Consider the following 24041-nt stretch of genomic DNA (forward strand, 5'->3'; position numbering starts at 1 on the left):
CCCTAACCCTAAACTTAACCCTTCCTAACCCGAACCAACTCCTTCTTCTAGCCCTAACCCTAACCTTGCCCTAAACTTAACCAACCCTCTATCACGTTCCTAAACCTAACCACCCTAATTCCAAACCCTAACCCTAATCTCAACTAATCTGTTGCTACTATATTACCTCAACATATCTCATATGAGCCCCAACCTTTACCTTTTCCTAACCCTAACCAGTTCCTTCCTCCAGCCCTAACCCTAACCCTAAACTCAACTTTTTTCTAACCCTAACCTCAACCAATCCGTTTTTACTCAGTTACCTCAACATAATCTCATCCAAACAGAACTCTTCCTCTAAACCTTACTTACATTAGACCACCAGATTATAATTGATTCATCCACATAAAACCACCCCCTTCTTCTCTCTCTCCTCCCTGTCTCCACAAGCAACTCGGAAACTAAGTGTGACATGCGTCGGCCCGTGCCTTGCCTTTGACTCTCCATACCAAACTGGGCCTTCCAGAAGGTTGGTGCCGGGGAGAGTCATCGAGATATATTCCCTTTACCTAACCCTAACCCTAACCCCCTAACCCTAACCCTAACCCTAACCCCCCCCTAACCCTAACCCTATCAAAAGTTATTAACAAATACATTCTTGTCAGGGGGGGAAGTCAGTGGTTTTCATCCCTATAACCAATCCTAACCCTAACATAGGGCGAGACTCCAACTACTTTACCACTTCACCTAACCATAACCAACCCTGCTTTAATAATGCCTAAACCTAACCAATCTGGCCATAACCATCACCAACCTTCCTTTAATAATGCCTGTCTGCCTGCAAGTCAGTCTGTCTGTCTGTCTGTCTTACTGCCTGCCTACCTGCCTGCCTGCCTGCCTACCTGCCTGTCCATCTGTGTCAGTGTGTGAATTTGTTTCTTTTTGGAGGAACAGCTAATCACAGTTTATTTGCTCATGGTTCTTCAGCCTCTCTGCCAGACTAAGTTTTCAATCAATTGCACCTGCATGTTGTGATACCATTTAACAAGAGAAAACATGCTACAGGATGTTACCAACATAATTTTTTCAAAAAGTTAACCTTTGCCCTTCAATGCTGGCACAACAGAAACACAGATCATGTGAAAATATCACACAAAACATCCAGAATTACCCCAGCAAACATGCCTACGGCCGCTGGCTACGGGCTGCGGCGCTTGTGGTGCCCAACTCCACACCTCCGGAAGGGGAGGTCGCACGGACTCGGGCCTGGTGCCGTTGGAAAGCCACTCCTCACTTTTGGGGGGGTGCACCTGCCTCCCATCCCTCTGGCACCTTCCTGTCAAAAGATATTCACCAAAAACGGCGTGCACCCATGTGTACTCCTGCTAATACCTCTTATCCTAACCCTAACCCCTAACCCTTCTGTGTGTAACCATGCTAGGCTGATGCAATTTAAGATCCTACAACGCTTACAAATCTCTCCAAACAGAAGGCACAAAATAAAGCCAGAGCTTTCTCCTTTATGCTTGAAATGTAAAATCTCAGTGGGGACCTATACTCATTGTGTTTGGTCCTGTCCTAAAATTCAAGGATATTGGATAGATGTTCTGCGAGATATGGGAAAAATATTTGGTGGAGCTTTGTCTATGAACCCTGTTTCTTTGCTACTTGGGCATCCAAGTCAAGATGCAATTGTTGGCAATAGTTCCAGCAGATTGTACAACATTCTTGCATATGCAGCAAGAAAGAATATTTTTATGTCATGGATAAATGATAAACCTCCTTCTAAAGCAAACTGGCATAAGATAATCATGGAGTGTTTTCCTCTTGAATATTTGACCTGTCTGCTCCACTCTTCAAAAGGACAATTCACAAAGATATGGACTCCATACCTCCGCTTCTCTAACTCCACAGTGGCTTCAACAATTTCAAGCATTATATTTGACTGACTGTGGCTTAATTTGATATAAAGGGCACCTATGTATCGTATTGTTTTCTTTGAAAAATGTATTTCTTTTTCATTGACATTGATTGTGAGGACGTGTGTTTTTGCTGAGCTTGTTTTGTAAATGAAAAACTCAATTAATATATTTGGAAAAAAACAAACAAAAAAAACTATTCAGACAGATTAAATACAAAAGGAATGGATGGAGGTTTAAAAACAACAACTTGGACAGATTTAATACAAAAATCATCCATGAAGATTAAAAACAATAAATATTTAGTTTAATACAGCAATAATTCATGTACATTAAAAACAACGATGATCTCTATAAAACAATGATATTATGATTTTAATTATGATTTAAAGGTTTCTTGAACGCAATAATAGCACTTCCTGTTGACCTGAACTGCAGAATTGATTGATGACCTAGAGGGCATCCGTAGCGAGGGGGGCTGGCATTTAGGGCTGATGAGACAGGAAGCCAAACTACTCCCGCATGGCTTAGGTTTAGGGTTGGGGCGCACGCCTAGATGTGTGCTTGCCCGTTGCCTGTTGAAACGTTCCTACCTAAATGGGACACGTGTGACACAAAACACAACACAACAGTGCCATCTTCAAGGTCTGAGGACGATACTTAGTGAATGTGAAGTCTATGGTGTTAAATCTTTAGGAGGAGATAGATAAAGTACGAGGCATAGAAATGGGTGAAAATGGCAGCAAAATTTCTACTTTGAACCAAAATCACCAAATTCCAGTTGGACTGAGGGTATGGGTCGAAGAGGGTTTTTTGTGCATCTGGTCATGATACATATGCGTACCGACTTTCGTTAATGTATGTGCATGTAGGAGGTGGGGCTTCAAGTTTGAAATATTCCAGGGGGTGCTATGGACATATTAACACAGTATTGATGCATAGACCTATTCAGGGCGAACCCCTCTTCATGTGACAAATTTGGTGTAGGTGGGAAATTGTATGTTGGAAAAAAGGGTTAAGGTTAGGGTTAGGGCATGCTGCATGCAATCCAAGATGGCCAACTTTCTGTTGGGGCGAGTAATTCCACAAAATTTATTCCTGTCTAAATCGATGAAACCTATGAGTCCTGCAAATTTCATGAAGATTGGAGGAAGTTGTTCTTCACATGACCCAGCGTTAGGGGGCGCTATAGATATGACACAGTATTGATGCATAGACGTATTCAGGGCGAGCCCCTCTACACGTGTGAGCATTTTGGTGTAGATGGGAAATTGTATGTTGAAGTTATAAGGACTTCCTGCTTTATGGTGAAGCATCAACTTTGAATGAAAATGGCTGACTTCCTGTTGGACTGAGGGTTTTGGTGCCTGAGGTATTTTGTGCGTCTGGTCATGATACACATGCATACCAAATTGCGTTCATGTATGTGCTTGGAGGAGGCGGGGCTTCAAGTTAGAAATATTCCAGGGGGTGCTATAGAGCCATCTTTTCACTTAACACAGTATTGATCCATAGACGTATTCAGGCCGAACCCCTCTACATGTGTGACAAATTTGGTGTAGATGGGAAATTGTATGTTGAAGTTATAAGTACTTCCTGCTTTATGGTGAAGGATCGAAATTGACTGCACTGCCACGCCCACCAGGTACAACTGAGGCGAAATCTTTTGATAACTTTTCATCTTCAAGGTCTGAAGATGATCCTGAGTGAATGTGAAGTCTGTGGTGTTAAATCTGTAGGACGGGTTCATTAAAGTACAAGTGTAGTGTCTGAGTGTTTCTTATACCTCCTGAGCTCTGAGTGACAGGACAGGATGGGACAGGACCAGATGCTTCCCTTTAAGTATATGTGGGAAGGGGAAAACGTAGAGGTCTCATGTCCAGGACAACAACATATTAGTCCTGTAGTGTGCGTCAGAGAATAGCTAAAGGAAGAGGCCCCACACCAAGGACTGACTAGTTCAGAAGTTCAATGTATACATTTCTATCTAAGGATAGAGAGAGGTTCAGGGTAGATTTAATGTATACATTTCCATCTAAGTATAGAGAGACTAACATCAACATAGTCACGCACACACATATTCCCTTGAGAGAGATGTTATGCAGACCCATTCTTTTCCAACAGGATAGAGGGGCCCTCAGTTCCCCAAAAGTAAACAATTAGAGAAACAGGCGGGCATGAGCGAATGGACTCTAAAAAAGGACCTGCACACCAGAGAACGGGGGTGAATTTGGTTGATCTCCTAAGACTGAGGGTCCGAGAGGAGTTCTGATAGAGCAGAGGGCAAAGCATTTTGGGAATCACTTTGCCGAGATTTGAGAATACCAGGGAGTGGCCACACTCTGGTTCGGACGCTGGCTTGAGATCTGTTTCAATAAAGATTGGTCTATCATATCCACCCGGCCTTGCCTTCGCAGAATTTCTTTTATCAACATACTACACGCCGACACCTTTGGAGGACGACAGCCCATACGCTTCACAAGGCAGGAAATGGGTTACAAAATGCAGCGAAATCTCAACTTCGAATCAAAATGGCACACTTCCTGTTGGACTGAGGGTATGGGTGTTGATTCTTGTTTTGTGCGTCTGGTCATGATACATATGCATACCAAATTTCTTTCATGTATGTGCCTGTAGGAGGCGGGGCTTCAGGCTTAAGTGCCCTTTTCAATCCTCGTGGGGGCGCCGCGGTGCCATCTTTGCACTTAAAAGGCCCAGACCAATATCAGATATCAATGTTCGTGACTGGTGATGGATGTGCCAAATTTGGTGTTTGTAGGAGTTTGTCTGTACGTACCAAATGGGAAAAGACATTAGGGGGCGCTACTGAGCTGTTGTGCCGCACCTGAGGGCAGTTGTGGTATTGAATTAACATACACATAGGTTAGAAGCTACGTGCCAAATTTGGTGAGACCGCGAACATCCTAAAGTCCTCTAAACAGTGTTGGAAAAATGAAACTCGCCGCACGCCATTCAAGATGGCCGAGTCTTAATACCCACTCAATATGTGGATGTTTTAAAACATAACTATATAGTTTCATTAAAAACAATCATTTGCTGACCATTATTAATTATATACCCAACTCAAATTGTGGAGGTGTGGGACCAGGAGTACGAGTAGTCTGATGGGCTGGATGGACCGTGCATCCTCCTTCTCCTTCGGGAGAAGGATTTAATTTCCCCCAACCTAACCCTCTCTTTGTATTTCAGTATTAAAACTCGTGTCGTTTGTCTGGTCTGTGAACAAACTAAACTGACACATTTAAAAAAAGACTGAAACTTTATTTAAAATGTCTTTAATGAACAAAACAGCTGAAACATTGATGCAGTAAACACACATACGACGGCCAGACAACTGCAGCTCTGAGCGGCCATCTTGTCTCTCACTTCTTCTTCTTTTTGAACCTTATGGAGAAAACAGAGCGTCAGCCATCTTAACTTTGTCGCCCAGAGAGAGACACAGAAAAAAGGTCAAACTCACCTGGAGTTGCCGGGATGCTTCCTGTCCAAACCGAGACGCTTCCTGTCTGCAAAGGACGGTCTGTAACGACACATAAGAGACAGACAGGTCACACAGATGAGACGAGTGAGACAGGTGTGCAGATGGACAAGTTTATAGATAGGTGACGAGACAGACAGACAGACAGGTGAACAGGCATACAGACAAGTGTCTCACCCTGCTCTGTAGTGTTTGAGGGCCTTGTTGCTTGTGTTGGTCAGCTCTTTATCAAACACAGACTTCCTGCCTCCTTTTCCTGCTTTCTTATTGGCTGCTGCGCAAAGACACAGTTAACTTTCATCAGACTGTGTACTGACAGTATCCCCCCCCCCGGTGTACTGATGCAGCAATTCTGTGTACTGATGCAGTATTTCTGTGTAGTGATACAGTATTTCTGTGTACTGAGGCAGTATATTGGACCTGCGGTCGGCGTATCGTCCTCCACCATCGCTCTCGCTCTCTTGGGTCGTCTCTCTCTCTTGGCTGCCCGCTCGGCAAACATCTGAGCCTTCAGGATCTCGAACTGAGCGCGCTCCTCAGACTGAAACACAAACATCATCGATGGTACAGACAGAGCTCTCACTACGACTGTAAAATGTTAAGTTGTATGTTGGTATGTGATGTTTCATCTTGTGCTGCGCTCATGTGAAATGCAAGGAAAAGACACTGGACACGAGAACATTTTCTTCTATCTGAACTTTGTTCTCTGTATAGAAAACAGGATGGACCAGAGAACTTAGTCACTGACACAACAAACTGACGTCAGAACCAGCTGCGTGGAAGCTCTACTGTTGTGTCACTTCATGTCTCCTGTGTCTCTGCTGCACTTGAACACACCACAACGACTACAGCTGATGGCCAAGTAGCTACAAACTGCACAGGTGTGAGAGGCAACATGTCTCTGCACATAAACAAACTGCTGTTCTACTGATGCAGCATTTTTTCACACGACTAACTAAAACAGACATGGTTGCTGTGGCATCTCCCCTCTTCAGTTCTGGAGTTTCAATGAGAAATGCAGCTACAGGTGCGTCGCTGCACCACATTTAATAAAACATTCATCTGGAGACGTGTGAACTCGTTTGGCTTCAATCCAAACTTCAAGCAATTTATCACAAATTTAATGAGCTACACTGTAGAAACCACGCAATGTTACCACACGTGAATCCTCTGCACCTTCAGACTCAGCTGGTCACTCATTGATTCTTTTATTGATCAGTTTGGTTATTAATATTATTAATACCGTCAGCTCCTTCTTCCTGCCGTCCTTCACAAACTTTTCTCTCTTCTTCTTCCCTCTCAGAGCAAGATCAAACTCCTGCAGAGCCTTCGACACTGGCAAAGAGGAGAACAAGTTAAAATACAGTCTGGAAAACTACAGAGTACTGCAGTGGAGTAGTAGAGTGTGTATTAGTGCTGCAGTGTATGTATTAATACTCACTGCGGCTCTGTTTCCTCTCCTGTTGAGTCTGAAACCAAACTCTCTGTGACTCACTGGAGGCCGAGCCGTCGAGACGCTTCTGAGCCACACTCAACTACACACACACACACACACACACACACACACACACACACACTTTAACAACGGGTTTGACATACAAGTGACTTTTAATCAAAGAATCTGACACTTTTGTTCTGGTGACAGGAGATTTTCTGCTCTGTATGCGAGTGTGAGAATTCTTGATTCTGATTGGCTGGCAGCTGTGTGACAGTGTAACCTGAGGACACCAGGCGTAATGGTGTACCTTAGCCTCGGACGCAGCCAGCTCTCTCTCCTCTCTCTCCAGCTTCACCACAGCTTCGATGTCTTTCTCCAGTTTAGAGATCAAGTCTCTGAACTTAAGGATGACCTCTGCAACACACACACACACACACACACACACACACACACTTCTTACTTCCTGTTCTGTTTACAATCATAGGGTTAGGGTTAGACGCATCTGTTAAACATCCGTTCATTGTAATCAATCCTGAAATTGTTCCTTGGAGACAGATCCAAGGAACATGACAGGATTGATTTATTTACTGGACACACTGCCCTGTCTCACTGCTCACACTAAGACGTCCTGTTTGTCTCTCAAGTGTGCGTACCTGGTGGCAGGACTCGAGCCTTCACAGTGGTCTTGGCTGACTTCACCACCTCCTTTAGCATCTTCCTCTCAGACTCTCCAACCAGAGACACCGAACGTCCTGAACGACCAGCCCTCGCTGTCCGTCCAACACGGTGAACATAGTGCTTCACGGTGGACGGCATGGTGAAGTTTATCACCTGAGAGATGGAGAGAGAGAAAGAGGGAGGGACAGAGAGGGAAAGAGAGGAACACAGGGACAGAGAGAAAGAGGGAGGGAGGGACAGAGAGGGAAAGAGAGGAAAACAGGGAGAGAGATGGACAGAGAGAAACACGGACAGAGAGAAAGAGGGAGGGACAGAGAGGAAAACAGGGAGAGAGATGGACAGAGAGAAACACGGACAGAGAGAAAGAGGGAGGGACAGAGGGGGAAAGAGAGGAACACAGGGACAGAGAGAAAGAGGGAGGGAGGGACAGAGAGGGAAAGAGAGGAAAACAGGGACAGAGGGGGCAGAGAGAAACACAGGGATAGAGAGAATGAGGGAGGGACAGAGAGGGACAGAGAGGAACACGGGGACAGAGAGAAAGAGGGAGGGACAGAGGGGGACAGAGGGACGGAGAGAAAGGAGATAAAGATTAGCTTCACTGAAAATGTCCTGGACAGACAAATTGATCAAACAGTGTCTAAAATGGACAAAATGATGTGTTCATGTGAGGAGCTGATGGAGATACAAACGAACACAAACACCATAGCAACACAACAATAACACGACGATAGCTGCAATGACTCTGCAGTGACTGCTAATAACCACATAGTAACTCTGTACCAACACTGTGCTAACCTTACAGTAACTCTGTGCTAACCTTACAGTAACTCTGTGGTAACTTTACAATAACTCTGTAGTAACTTTACAGTAACTCTGTGCTAACCTTACAGTAACTCTGTGGTAACTTTACAATAACTCTGTAGTAACTTTACAGTAACTCTGTGGTAACCTCACAGTAACTCTGTGGTAACCTCACAGTAACTCTGTGGTAACCTTACAGTGACTCTATACTAACTGTGTTAACCTCACAGTAACTCTGTAGTAACTTTACAGTAACTCTGTGGTAACTTTACAGTAACTCTGTGGTAACCTCACAGTAACTCTGTGGTAACCTCACAGTAACTCTGTGGTAACCTCACAGTAACTCTGTAGTAACTTTACAGTAACTCTGTGGTAACCTCACAGTAACTCTGTGGTAACCTCACAGTAACTCTGTGGTAACTTTACAATAACTCTGTAGTAACTTTACAGTAACTCTGTGGTAACCTCACAGTAACTCTGTGGTAACCTCAGAGTAACTCTGTGGTAACCTCAGAGTAACTCTGTGGTAACCTCACAGTAACTCTGTGGTAACCTTACAGTGACTCTATACTAACTGTGTTAACCTCACAGTAACTCTGTAGTAACTTTACAGTAACTCTGTGGTAACCTCACAGTAACTCTGTGGTAACCTCACAGTAACTCTGTAGTAACTTTACAGTAACTCTGTGGTAACCTCACAGTAACTCTGTGGTAACCTCAGAGTAACTCTGTGGTAGCCTCACAGTAACTCTGTGGTAACCTCACAGTAACTCTGTGGTAACCTCAGAGTAACTCCACAGGAATTACGAAGGGAGTGCGTCTCACTGTTTTAACTCCATCGATGTCCAGACCTCTGGCTGCTACATCTGTTGCCACCAATATATCGATCTGGTCATCTTTAAACCGCCTGAAGAAAACAAAGAATCAGGAGAACAAAGTAGGTCATTTCAAACGCAAACACAATTTCACAGAACACCTTGTTTTACTAGCCCTTTTCACACAGAGACGCCACATTATCGCCGCAGCGGCGGTTCGCCAATTCTCTGCCGTTGGTTGTTCACACACAACCAAGCAGCTCCAGCGTAAAAGACGAACCAGTGTGCAATTCACACAGAAAGCCAGCGCTGCGGCTCCAAAAGAGGCGTGATGGTGCACATCAGCATGATGTCTGTGGTTTTTTCTACATGTTTCCCCTGGTGTCCTCCTGTTAATCTAAACATGTACCCGCTGACTGTTTATAATCTTATGGATGCTGTTATGTGTTGTGATTGAGATCCTGACCCACCAAACATCCTGGAAAGTGACAAAGTTACGTTTTCACTCTAAATAACATAATTACATAATTACCATCAGTAAACAGGACGCTGTCTGACTCTCTCACTCGCGGGGAGGGAGGCTGTTTTCTAGGGGAAAGTTACCTGAAGGTAGGACCGACAGGCTGACAGACACTTCTTCACGTATAACTGTGGTATTTTTTTCCTCACATAAGTTGCCAAAGACACGACCAGTTACTACGTTACTGTTGTTTGGTCCTGTAAGGTTGCTTTGTGGGACATTTTCCTTTTATTTTGTTGAGTGAAGGACCTGTTTAGTTATCGGACCTGTTTAGTTATCAGACTGTCAGATCGACATGCCCTTGCTTCGCGCCGCTGGCTTATCCGTTCACACTGGATCGGTTCACCAATACTGCGCCTCTGACTCTACCTCTGACTCTACCTCTGACTCTACCTCTGACTCTACCTCTGACTCTACCTCTGACTCTACCTCTGACTCTACCTCTGACTCTACCTCTGACACTACCTCCGACACTACCTACAGAGGCGCAGCGAAATTTCACCCCTTGCCGCATCTGAGACTTTCACACAGAGGAGGATGCGGAGAATTGGTGCAGGATCCCTGCATTCAAACGCCAGTGTGAATGGGGCTACTGTGTGTCTGTGTACCTGATGTTCTACTAGCTCTGGTTCTATGTGTCCCTGAGGGTCTCCTGTCTCTGGTTCTATGTGAACCGGTGGTTTTCCTGTATCTGGTTCTAAGTGTACCTGAGGTTCTCCTGTCTCTGGATATATGTATTACTGAGGTTCACCAGTCTCTGGTTCTCTGTCTGTGTACTAGAGGTTCTTCAGTCATGGCTTGTGTGAGTGTGTGTGTGTGTGTGTGTACCTAAGGTTCTCCAGTCTCTGGTTCTGGCTCAGTTCTCCATGCAGTTCTCCAACCTTCAGTCCCATCAGTCCCAGCAGGATGTGCAGTCTGTGAGCCTGCTTCCTCGTCTGAGTGAAACACATCACATGATCCTGGAACGTCCGAGTCAGCAGAGCTGACAGAACACACAGTGTTACTACTGCAGTGGACGCACTACCACATTATTAGTAGTATTATGAGTAATGCAGTATAAGTAAAAGTACATTATTAGTAATATTTTGAGTACCCACCAGCCACTACAGCCTCTCGATCTCCCTCTCTGTTTGGTCGGATTCGGACAAACTCTTGTCGCAGAAACGGAGCCACATCAGTGTTGCTATTAACAAAAATTCTGATTGGCTGCTTCAAAGACACCGCAGCCAGGTCCTTCACCTGGAGACAGAAGTCACAAGACACAGTGAAACACCTAGAAACAGAAGTCAAAAGACACAGTAGCCGTTTTTATACTGGGCAATAAGCCGCCAATTGGCTGTCCTTTTTGCAGCTAGGTCCGCGGATTTAGACAGATTCCCCCTTTCCTGTTCACCCTGTACACTGCAGACTTCTCCCACCAATCACCCTACAGCCATCTACAAAAGTTCTCTGACGACTCTGCTATCGCCGGCCTCATCAGGGACGGGGACGACAGAGCCTACAGAGAACTTATTAAGGACTTTGTGGACTGGTGCCAGCAGAACCACCTCCAGCTCAACGCCGGGAAGACCAAAGAGCTGGTGGTGGATTTCTGGCGCAAACAACCCTGCACACAGGTGAACATCCTGGGAACGGACATTGAGATGGTGACGTCTTACAAGTACCTGGGAGTTCACCTGAACAATAAACTGGACTGGACTGATCACACTGCAGCAACATACAAGAAAGGTCAGAGCAGACTCCATCTGCTGAGGAAGCTCAGGTCCTTTGGGGTGCAGGGGGCACTCCTGAGGACTTTCTATGACTCTGTGGTGGCATCAGCCATTTTCTATGGTGTAGTCTGCTGGAGCAGCAGCATCTCAGCAGCAGGCAGGAGGAGACTTGATAAACTTATCAGGAAGGCAGCTCCATCCTGGGATGCCCTCTTGACCCAGTACAGGTGGTGGGAGAGAGCAGGATGATGGACAAGCTGTCATCGCTGCTGGTGAAGGAGTCCCACCCCCTGCAGGACACCATCACAGCACTGGGCAGCTCCTTCAGCGACAGGTTGATACACCCCAAGTGTGTGAAGGAGAGGTACCGCAGGTCCAAGTGTGTGAAGGAGAGGTACCGCAGGTCCAAGTGTGTGAAGGAGAGGTACCGCAGGTCCAAGTGTGTGAAGGAGAGGTACCGCAGGTCCAAGTGTGTGAAGGAGAGGTACCGCAGGTCCAAGTGTGTGAAGGAGAGGTATCGCAGGTCCAAGTGTGTGAAGGAGAGGTACCGCAGGTCCAAGTGTGTGAAGGAGAGGTACCGCAGGTCCAAGTGTGTAAAGGAGAGGTATCGAAGGTCCTTCCTTCCTGCTGCTGTCAGAGTCTACAATCAGCACTGCTCCCAATAGACCTCATTCTGCACTCTGCACTGTCAATTTTCCTAAAACCCATATTTATTATTATATTGTAAATACAAATTCACTGCTGTTAATTTTGTACAATATCATGTTTATATGTATATACAAGTCTATTCTATTTCTTACCTTCTTAATTTATATTGTTAATTTTTTATTATTGTTTTTTTGTAAATATTCTGTCCTTTGGGTGCTGTGGCAAACAAATTTCCCCGTTGTGGGACAATACAGGAATTCTGATTCTGATTCTGAGAAGGCGGCAAATTGGGGGTTTGTTTTGGTCCGCCAATTTGACGCCAATGAGACGTCAATGTGCCAGCAATTGCGTGAGATGGGTGGAGTTGTCGATGACCTGCACTGTTGTGCGACCCACAGCCGGAGAGTTTTAAAGCCAGGAAACAGCTGATCGCAGCAATCAGTCCATCACTTCATCCTCGGATGTCAAGATGAGCAACTGGAAAGCCGCTGAGATCCGGGAGACGCTAGCGCCTCCTCGGTCTCTGTAGCTGACAGCTAGCGGACACAACCAAACAGCTAGTAGCTGCTGTCAGCTTGTTGTGTAGCGGCAAGCTACGAACGGTCGCTACTTTCAAATTAAAAGCCACCCGTTAAGAACCCAGTACTAAAATCCAATGGGGTGCAATGTAAAGCTCTTATTTTGAAGACAAATTTGTTGTCACTGTTCACTGCCCAACTTCGTGCTTCACGTCACGTCACATGTTTACGCCTACCCCAGTGGCGGCCAAGTGGCGGCTTTTGGAAAAGGAGGAATATTACGCCTCCCTTTTAGAAAGACAAGGCGGCAGAATGTGCCGCCTTTTCTATCTAAAAAGGGCTAGTGAAACACCTGGAGACAGAAGTCACAAGACACACTGAAACACCTGGAGACACCAATATGCAAGACGTAGGTAAGTTATTTGTGTACCTCCTCTGACATGGTGGCAGAGAACAGCATTGTCTGTCTGTTGTAGGAACACAGTCTGATGATCTCCTTCATCTGTTCCTCAAAGTACTCGTCCAACATTCTAAGAAACACAATAAAACCCAACAGGTGAACCTTTGTTTCCCCCCACTCCGTTTATGGGTAGATAAATGTTTCCTCAACTGCAGTTGTCAGTGTTTACCTGTCGGCCTCATCCAGGATCAAGATTTCGATGTGAGTTAGCTCAAAGCTCGGCGTGTTGTGAAGGTGATCAATCAGCCGACCAGGTGTAGCTATCAGAACATCTGGCCCCGCCCTCAATGCTGCCTCCTGAGACTTTAGGTCCAACCCACCTGGAGACACATAGGGACAGGTTTCCTGAAAACCAGACTCAGTACAGACTCAGGTTAGTCCTTTGATTCCACTGCATGTTTTTACAGACACTGACAGTAAACAAAGACTCAGCAAATAGTCATACCAACAGCCAGGCAGGTGGTGATGGAGGTAAACTGAGCAAGCTGACGGGCCACTGAGTGAACCTGGATCCCCAACTCTCTGGTAGGAACCAGAACCAATACCCGGGTCACCTGAGATGTCCTGGGCTTATAAACCAAACGCTCCAACACTGGCAACATGAAGGCTGCCGTCTTCCCTAAGGAGAGGAATCATTTCATTAATCTGTCTGGTTCCAGTACTATAAATTTGTCCCAGTACGCTGAACTAGTACCAGCATCTCTGTTACCTGTCCCAGTAGCAGCGCAGGCGCACAGGTCTCTGCCCAGCAGGCCGACAGGAACACAGGCCTTCTGGATGGGAGTAGGCTGCTTGAAACCCAGAGCTGTGATGGCCTGCGGGACACAACAGGAAGTCATAAACAATAACAAGAAAACACAACACCCCCCCGGAGCCAGCCGGGCCCCTCCTGGAGCCAGCTGAGAACTCCATAGTTCTGCTGGGGGACTTGAAGACTGATCAACAACAGAGAAGAAGATTTAAGATGTGGTTACCTTCAAGATGGGTCGGGACAGGTTCATGTCACCAAAGGTCAGCTTATCGTTGTACTGAGACGCATCTTCATAGAACGACTCTGGGGCCTGAAAAACATGACTGTTACCATGGTAACACAGTGCAAACTGTCAATGAACCTGTGATATCATCAGCTCCTCTTCCTCACCTCTTCTCCCTCCTTCCTTTTTCTCCCTCGTCGCTCTTTGTTTCTCAAGGTGTCTGACAGGAAACAAGAAGTACAACCACAGGAAGTCAAAAATAAATAAAAAAATACTGAGTTAAAGTTTAAATCTTTACATTTTTAACACATATTTGTGTGAAAAGTGCAGTTCAGTCTCTTTGAAGTTTTCTGTTCAGGATTTTGTTTCATTGGACTGAATTATGATATGAACATATGATGATCATAATGTCAGTTTATTGATTATCTGGTTCTTTAAACATCAGAATCAATGCAGTCTCCTTGGGTCAGCTGATTTCAAATGAGATGTCAATGAATCACTCAATTATCAGTCAATCAAAACAATTTCTTCCTCCTGTCAGAAATCTGAAATATCTGCCAACTCACCTGATTTGGTCAGAATTTCTTCATCGCCTGAGTCAAACTCATCTTCATCCTCATCCTCTTCTTCATCATCATCATCACTGTCTTCATCATCGACTCCACCAGGGGGTTTCACATCATCATCATCATCATGCTCCTGGTTCTTCCCTGCAGAATCTTCAGCAGCATCACTCTCAGCTGATTTCTCCTGCAGATCAAAACAAACTCCACCTTAAACACAGGAAGTAGACCCAGACCAGGCAGGAAGTAGAATCAGACCAGGCAGGAAGTAGAACGTTCCAGTGTACTCACATCAGCTTTCCTCTTCTTCCTGATTTTCTCTATTTTCTGGTCAAGAGTGGTCGCAGTTCTCTGTGAACATAAATTACAGTTTTAAAAAAACCCACAGCTGGAGAATGTTACATAACCAAAACACTAAAAGTCTCAGATCAGACGTGACTAGGCCTGTCACGATAACAAATTTTGCTGGACGATAAATTGTCCTAGAAATTATTGCGATAAACGATAATATTGTCGCTTTGAGACCATTTTTCAACTAATATAATGATAATGGCAAAATAATGCAAGTACACCCTTTCAAAGATCAATAAACCTTTATTTCTAAAGAATATTTAATATTGGAATGTGAAGAAGACATTTTAAATATCCAAAATAAATAAAGATGGAGGTTGTGGCCAAAGCAATTGAGCCATGGCCAGCCACGGTTCCTTACTGCAGCAACAATGTTAGCACCATTGTCTGTAGCGATGCGGAGGCGTGACGGTACACGTCATGATGATGACGTATGTGTTTTTTTCCAAGGTGTTTCCCCGGTGTTTCCCCGTTAATCTAAGCATGTACCAGCTGTCTGTTTATAATTATATGGATGCTGTTATAATGTGTTGTGATTGAGATCCTGACACACCAAACATCCTGGAAAGTGACAAAGTTACGTTTTTCTATAATTTACCCCGCATGCAAACGGCAGTGTGAATGGGGCTAGTGACTGACACGAGGAAAACAAACAAGCATGCAAATGGAAATTATCAAGGCCGGCAAAATTATCAAGCTCATTTTAATTTATCGTACGATTAATTGATTTATTGATTATCGTGACAGGCCTAGACGTGACTGTGTTCAACATTTTGCTGCAGAGATGCAACGACACTGAAGATCAGGGCTTCATATTCAGGTGATGATAGAACGTGATGCCTCAACTTATTCAGGTCATTCTGACACACCTGAAAGAACAAGATGAGAACCCTGCAGACACCTGAAAAAACAAGATGAGAACCCTGCAAACACCTGAAAGAACAAGATGAGAACCCTGCAGAGACCTGAAAGAAGAGCAGGAGAACCCTGCAGAGACCTGAAAGAAAAAGATGAGAACCCTGCAGACACCAGAAAGAAGAGCAGGAGAACCCTGCAGACACCTAATAGAATAACAGGAGAACCCTGCAGACACCTGAAAGAACAACAGGAGAACCCTGCAGACACCTGAAAGAACAACAGGAGAACCCTGCAGACACCTGAAAGAACAACAGGAGAACCCTGCAGACACCTGAAAGAACAACAGGAGAACCCTGCAGACACCTGAAAGAACAACAGGAGAACCCTGCAGACACCTGAAAGAACAACAGGAGAACCCTGCAGACACCTGAAAGAACAACAGGAGAACCCTGCAGACACCTGAAAGAACAACAGGAGAACCCTGCAGACACCTGAAAGAATAACAGGAGAACCCTGTAGACTGTGCAACACCAACTACAGCAATACTAACGTTGTTTATTATTCAAACCTTTCTGCGCTTCAAATCTTTTGCGCCTCCAGAACTTTGAAGGTTCTGCTCCAAAGTTCCCTAACCACTTTAGAACAGGTTCTACCTTGTTCTTGAGTTGTTTCATGATGTCAGACATAACCCAGTCGTCGTCATCGTTCAGTCCGTCTCTCTCTCCAAACTCAAAGTCAGTGTTGAAGTCTTTCGCCCCGTGACTCCCAAACTTCTTCTTCCTGTTCAGAACGATCGGCCCATCCTGAAACACACACACACACGCACGCACACGCACATTATGCTGATTGTTTACATCTGTGTATATTTAGATGTTTCGGGTGTAGACAACATACTTAGTGGATTTTCTGTGTAAACAGTAAGATAAGTGACCTTTATTAAACATTACTGACCGTATTACATTTAGTTACATTATTGTTGTTAAAACACAAGAAACTCTATAAACCTTCAAACTCCACAGACGTTCTTTAACAATGTTCACTGATTGTTTTATTAAAGTCTGATAAAGTTGTTCTGTGACACACTTTTTAAATGTTAGCCACAGTAACGTTAAATGAACGATCTGAGTTTATATTTCTATTCAAACTTTACTGACGTCGGATCAGAAGTGAGTTCAAGAATCTGAACCAGGACAGAAATACACAAAATCAAATGTTGTATTCAGACTGATGGTACTGATGTTATTTATACTGAGGAAATGATTCAAAGTAAAGAAAGTTAACTAACTGTAAACACTACAGAACTGAAAGTCCATTACAATTATCATCTTAACATCGTATTGATTAATGCACATAAATGTACGGATCAGGTGTTTTTCATATGTGACGGACCTCCTGGATCAAACAGCGGTTAATCTACCGTTTTCCAGCCGGGCTCTGGTTCGTCTCCAGCAGCCTGGTGGTGTCGTTTCTCCGGGGAGAAGGTTAGCCGTGTAGCCGGACAGACTCACCTCCTGGTCGGAGTCGGTGTCGGGTTCCTCCGGACTCTCCTCCTCGTCCCGGATCGTCCCGATCAGACCCAGCTGCTCCAACATGGTGGACTGCGCTGCGGTACCGGAACACGGACTGTGGACAGGTCCTGAACGAGACCTGAACGAGACCCGAACAAGTTATCTGCCGTTTCTCTTCACAGACACACACACACACACGTGTGTGTTGAGGGAAACGGGAAGTGAGAGAGAACTGCTTCCGGTTCGTGAATATTTTTTCCCTGAAAGGTGACGTCATGATCCGCCCTACTCTGCTTCTGATTGGCTTACTCTGATGTTCATACTCAAACTCTAACCAATCAACATGACTAAACATAAACACAACCAATGACGGCAACGAGTACGAGCCAATCAGAGGCAGAGCAGGGCGGGTCATGACGTTCAACCCTGGTAAAAAGTGCTTCCGGTTCACGGCAGACAGTGGAGGATGGGCGCCACCTGGTGGACGTCCCGAGGAGAAACACGTGACAATAATTATACACACGCAAATAGAAACGACGTCAACATGAAACAGAACTTCGGAAAGAAAACTAAAATATATCTAATCTCAGAAAACTAAAATATATCTAATCAAAGAAAACGAAAATATATCTAATCAAAGAAAACGAAAATATATCTAATCAAAGAAAACGAAAATATATCTAATCTCAGAAAACTAAAATATATCTAATCTCAGAAAACTAAAATATATCTAATCTCAGAAAACTAAAATATATCTAATCAAAGAAAACTAAAATATATCTAATCTCAGAAAACTAAAATATATCTAATCTCAGAAAACTAAAATATATCTAATCTCAGAAAACTAAAATATATCTAATCAAAGAAAACTAAAATATATCTAATCAGAGAAAACTAAAATATATCTAATCAGAGAAAACTAAAATATATCTAATCAGAGAAAACTAAAATATATCTAATCAGAGAAAACTAAAATATATCAATAATAAATATAATAAATAAAAAAATGACATAAAGGAGAAAACAGAAAACTGATTTAATGAATAACATAATAAATAAAACAATAATAATAATACATCTGTGTTCTTTCATTGTTGTTCTGAAAGCATCAGATATATTATTAGTTTTACTCCAATGATGATTTTCCACCAACAGAAAACAGTTTAGTTTTCTGAACCAGGAGCATCAGAACTATCAGAACACAGATGATCAGAACACAGATGATCAAGCTGTAATTATTAATTCCAACAGTAAATCTGAGTTTTAACAGTTCAATGGATGAAACATTTTGACCTCTGTTGTCTGGTTAGAAATATATTTACTTCAACATATCTTCATGTGATGATGGACTTGTGTTTGAACTAACTGATCACAGTGTATTACTCAACTGATTATGAGTCAATATGCATCAGCGGCTGATCGTAGAGGGTTAGAGTGCCGCAGCACTGAGCTGAACCCGGTGGGTTCTTGTCTGAAAGGCCCATCACACTTAACGCAGTTCACTTCTCTTCAGTACAAGAGAAAGGAGCTTTCAGGTGCAGGAAAATTGCAAATAGTCTGAACTGAATGTTTTCTTTTGCTTTCCCAGTCGCATTTTCCAACCATCAGGATCAGACCAAGCTTGGATTCAGACAGATGCAACTAATTTCAAGGATTTCTCTGAAAAGTTTGTTTAAGGCTGCTTTCAGTCCAGATCCAATATTTAACTTCCACAACAACACAATCACCAGAATAAATGTTGCCAGTTAATGTTTCTGCAAACCATGGATATGTTGAAACTAACCCTAACCCTAGGTTGCAACTTGACGTTTCAGTTTTAATAACATGAGCGTCGTGTTTCCTCTTAAAGTACCTGGACTGTTCACTACAAACACTGCTGGAAGTTGTGCCGAGGTCTCCTTAAAAACATCCAGTGGTGTCACACATACAAATGTGGAAACGCTGGCTTGTTGGCTGAAACTCCACTACAAGACCTGGTAACTATCACACTTTACTGTTGTTGCTATGGCAATGTGGTATTGTTTACAAAAAAATCATAAAATATATTAAAATAAAATGATTTCATGTCTTTTATTGTATGTCTTTATTTGAGTATTGTAAACATAAAATGCAAATCTCTTCAGTCAGGAAGCCTTCACTTTGAAAAACCTGTTAAACTAACGAGCCAATCACATTGTTTGGTTGAACCTCTATATTCTAGACATTATGGTAATAGCATGTACCAACTGATTTCAAAATAAAAGCAACATGGTAAATGTGATTTCACATCAGTTAGTCAGCCAATAATAATTAAATACATAATACATAAACACAATATACAGTCCTGCTCACCATTATTGGCACCCATGAAGTTTAAGTACATAATGTGGAATATCTTCTGAAAAAAATGAATCAAGTGAAACATTTTTTTTCTATAGAGAACTCGTGTTTGATACAAAAGAGCAAATGATAAACAACAATATAAAACAATTAACAATGGGAGGAAAAAATAGAAAAACTTAAAGCTTGCTGTGTCACTGGTATTGGCACCCTTTGCTGTAAATCAGTATGGAAACACATTGTGACTCACCTGTGGTAAATCACAAATGAGAATCACCTGTGATAAATTGTCTGTGCCCATGTGACATGAATTAGCCAATGAATGATGACTTCTGTGTTTTAAAAAGCCATCTGTTATCCCCTGTTCCTTTGTCACAATGGTGAAGACAAAGGAGCTGTCTGAGGACATCAGAAGTGCGATAATTGGCAAACACAAGACCTCCAAAGGGTATAAGGCCATCTCCAAAGACCTTGGTGTCCCTGTTTCAACAGTGCGTAATGTTATTAAGAAGTTTGCCAAGCATGGAACTGTCAAGAACCTCCCTGGGCGTGGGGGGAAGAGAAAAATTGATGAGAGAAGTCTTCGAAAGTTGGTGCGAATGGTGGAAAAAACACCACGTCAAACATCCAAAGACCTGAAGGCCAACCTGGAACAGTCTGGAGTCATGGTTTCAACAAGTACCATACGCCGCACACTAAACCAAACAGGGCTTCATGGGCGAAGGCCAAGGAAGACATCACTGCTGAGGAAAAGACATAAAAAGGAACAACTAATCTTTGCCAAAGAGTACCTGGACAAACCACAATCCTTCTGGGAAAATGTTCTGTGGACAGATGAAACAAAAATAGAGCTTTTTGGCAATGCACACCAACAGTTTTTTTATAGACGACGCAATGAAGCCTACAAGGAAAAGAACACCCTACCAACAGTTAAGCATGGTGGAGGATCCATAATGCTGTGGGGCTGCTTTGCTGCATCTGGTACTGGAGGCCTTGACCGTATCACAGGAATCATGAAATCAGAGAATTATCAAGAGATTTTAGAGCGAAATGTCCTACCCAGTGTAAGAAAACTTGGTTTGAGTCGAAGATCATGGGTCCTCCAGCAAGACAAAGACCCAAAGCACACATCCAAAAGCACGCAGGAATGGTTGAAAAGGAAAAAATGGACTGTTTTAAAAATGGCCAGCCATGAGTCCTGATCTCAATCCGATCGAAAATCTTTGGTATGAGCTGAAATCTGCCATTGGGGAAAAGAAACCTGCAAACGTTCAAGAGCTTGAACAATTTGCAAAGACAGAGTGGGAGAAAATACCAGCTGAGAAGTGCAAGAAGCTTATAGAAGCGTATAAGAAACGTTTGGAGGCTGTCATCACTGCCAAAGGGTGTGCAACCAGATATTAAAGAGGGGTGCCATTATTGCTGCACATGCTGTTTTTTCTGTTTCTTCTTTGAAATTACAATATGTAAGTTGAAAAAACAATTTTCTTTGTTAAATTACTTTGGACCTCCAATTAAAAGATCCTGATGATATAAATTTGGTACATTTCCATTTATTTCTGACGATACTGTAGAGGTTATGTAAAAAATGAAGGGGTGCCAATAATGGTGAGCAGGACTGTATAAATATTAAATTACATATAAAATGATTAACAATTTAAAAAATAACTACACCACCTTCAAACTGTGCTTCAGAGAAAAATCGAGGCTTTTTCATTTGAGCTATGAGACTAATAATAGATGATAATGATGAAATTCCACAGACCAGATCTGACTTCACCTCTGAATGTGACAGTCACAGTGAAACCCTCTAAATGTGTTGACCTGGCCCCATGTGATTGGCTCCTGTTACCACCCCCTACAGAACATAAATAACCAAACCAAGTTGCAGTTAAAGGACGATGGTGCATTTAGTAAATAAACACTAACCGATCAAACGGAAAAAGTCCAAAACAAGCTAAGAAACGGGCCGGATGGGCCGGCCAACATAAACAAAAGAAGGGCGGCCTCCAAGACAACCCACCGGGGCCGTCTGAGCTGGAGACTAACCCTCTACTCTCACATGAAGAAAGAAACTAACCCTCACTGAAACAAAGCCACGAAAACAGGACTACCAAACCATAAAACATAAAACACAACATAATACCACAGTCATCCTCCGTCCTTTGGTACAGTACGGTTGCTCATGCACTATCACAAGCACAGGTGTGCAACGTGGACAAAGCATAATATAGTGTAATCATGCTGTATTACGGCATCTTGCATAATCAAGAAATCCAGGAATGTGAGAGGGCCGACTATCACCAAAACAACACAAAATATTCAGTAGTCATGTTCTCTGTGATGTTCTCCATTGTGCTGCGACCGCGCTACAACGTGATGACGTATGTACAAAAGGTAACCGTGCTCAGGCCCGGTTCTGGCCAGACCAATGTGAGTGCAGGCCAGCGGGGGACTGGGGAGGAGGGACGATCGTGCTTCGGCACGGTACAGAGCAACTGGGCCAAGTGTGAGAGCGTCCTCAGCATCAGCCACAGTTACACTGGATTTTATTCTTCAGAGTCTTGAGGAGATTTTACTTCCTTTACTTAAGGATCCTTGGATTGAGCACCTGGGTCTGATACCTCGAGACATAATTCCAAAGGACATCTATCTCCCCGAAATTCTTTACTTGCATGTAAGAAGGCCACCACAAGGGGCTGGTTGAAATTTGACCTCCTAGCCCTGGACATTGTTGAAGAAAAACATGCCAAGGAAAAACTGACTCATTATCTAAGGACCAAATCAAGGACCCGTGCACAACACTGGCCAAAATGGACTGCATATAGGATAAAAAGTGGTTCATGTGTTCAGCTGGTCTGAAAAGAATAGATGAGAGTTTGTTAAGGGAGTGTAGTGACCCCTACACACCCATTCTTATTTATTTTTCTGTTTTGTTGTAGTTTTCTTCAATGTAAAAGCAAATGACAGAAAATAATTACTGACCACTGTCACACATGAGAGGAGTTCAGTGATGATGGTAGGACGAGTTTGGAGGCTGGAGGCAGAAGCAGCGAGGCTCACCAGAGGGGAGAAGTTCACAGAGTTGCAGGCAGAGACGAGCAGGTAGAAAAGCAAATGGGGATCATCGGACACAGAAGCCGAGACGTTCAACTACAGCGGAGGCACAGTGATTGGGTGCTGAGTGACGAGCTTCTGTGCTGCAGGGTTAATGAGTGGATTGATTGCAGGTTATGAAGATTGTCCCAATCAGACTGCTGAGAACGGGGATCATGACGGCAACTGTACAGACACAAACCCTTTTCACACAGAGACTCTGAACTATAGCTGCAACTACGCTCGCCTTTACACCATCTTTGTTTGTTCACACTGAACCAAGCAGCGCCAGCAGAAAGCTGCTCCAGGGTGTCATTTCATAGAGCACGCTGGAACCAAAAGAGGCCTGATGGTACACATCATCACCTTGAGATCTGAGTGTTTCTTAACATGTTTCCACCTGTTAATCTGAACATGTATCCACTGACTGGTTATAACCATATGGATGCAGTTATAATGTGTTGTGGTTGAGATCCAGACCCACCAAACATCCTGGAAAGTGACAAAGTTATGCATTTTGCTCTAAATGACATCATCACATAATCACCGTCAGTAAACAGAGGACCCTGTAACGGCCTCCGTAACATATGTTACAACCTAACAATGTTCATCACGCTGCAGTTATTCTGTGAGAAATATGTGGAGAGCTCACAGATCCTGTGTGTTGGCGACATTTCACCTCTACAGCACACGTTCACTTCTGTACATGACGACATCATGTACTGAAAGGACTGAACACAGAGTCTGACACCAACTCTGAGCAGGTCGCTACATGCTAACAGCTAATCTGAACTCTGAGCTGGTCGCTACATGCTAACAGCTAATCTGAACTCTGAGCTGGTCGCTACATGCTAACAGCAGAAAAGAAACAACATGTTGACCACAAACATAAGCTGCTCAGAGAAACACACACACACACACTCTCTCTCTCTCTCTCTCTCTCTCTCTCTCTCTCTCTCTCTCTCTTTCTGATGAAGGGGGGGAGGAGTCAGTCCCTCGGGATAAAAGTTTCCACAGACAGAGAAACATTCAGTGTGAACAGAGACAGAAAAACAGAACACATCGACTGCAGAACCAACAGAACCAACAAATCTTAGCTCCTCCTCCTTCAGTCTGCTGATCTGTGAGTTTCAACATTTAACTGATTCTAAAACAGACAGACAGACAAAGACAGAGACAGAGACAGAGGGAGACAGAGAGGGAGACAGAGAGAGACAGAGAGGGAGACAGAGAGGGAGACAGAGAGAGACAAAGAGAGAGACAGAGAGAGACAGAGAGACAGACAGAGAGGGAGACAGAGAGAGACAAAGAGAGAGACAAAGAGAGAGACAGAGAGAGACAGACAAAGACAGAGAGAGACAAAGAGGGAGACAGAGAGAGACAGA

General features: G+C 43.7%; 2 protein-coding genes across 4 annotated transcripts in view; one reads left to right on the forward strand and one right to left on the reverse strand.

The window, feature by feature from the left end:
• Nucleotides 1–5178: 5178 nt before the first annotated feature.
• On the reverse strand, nucleotides 5179–17481 carry ddx27 (DEAD (Asp-Glu-Ala-Asp) box polypeptide 27). Of its 2 annotated transcripts, none has more exons than XM_073468386.1 (21): nucleotides 17242–17481; nucleotides 16387–16536; nucleotides 14816–14875; nucleotides 14528–14711; nucleotides 14129–14181; nucleotides 13962–14048; nucleotides 13697–13802; nucleotides 13433–13606; nucleotides 13157–13307; nucleotides 12958–13057; nucleotides 10747–10888; nucleotides 10478–10631; nucleotides 9140–9221; nucleotides 7489–7666; nucleotides 7143–7249; nucleotides 6839–6932; nucleotides 6641–6732; nucleotides 5818–5938; nucleotides 5575–5671; nucleotides 5380–5439; nucleotides 5179–5303 (listed from the first exon to the last, which is right to left on the reverse strand). In XM_073468386.1, the coding sequence occupies exons 1-21, from the start codon at nucleotides 17323–17325 to the stop codon at nucleotides 5282–5284; spliced, it is 2298 nt and encodes a 765-aa protein (XP_073324487.1). In that variant the 5' UTR covers nucleotides 17326–17481; the 3' UTR covers nucleotides 5179–5281. The 2 variants fall into 2 exon arrangements, with proteins under 2 accessions (XP_073324487.1, XP_073324488.1); XM_073468387.1 differs by having other exon boundaries at nucleotides 5575–5668; nucleotides 17242–17469.
• Nucleotides 17482–23703: 6222 nt separating this feature from the next.
• Nucleotides 23704–24041, forward strand: part of pltp (phospholipid transfer protein) — an 18955-nt gene continuing 18617 nt past the window's right edge. For both annotated transcript variants that reach the window (XR_012179432.1, XM_073468728.1), the window contains exon 1: nucleotides 23704–23779. The gene's annotated coding sequence lies outside the window, so the exon portion shown is untranslated. The remainder of the gene's footprint in view (nucleotides 23780–24041) is intronic.

Source organism: Pagrus major, chromosome 6 (genome assembly GCF_040436345.1).
Source record: "Pagrus major chromosome 6, Pma_NU_1.0".
NCBI lineage: Eukaryota > Metazoa > Chordata > Actinopteri > Spariformes > Sparidae > Pagrus > Pagrus major.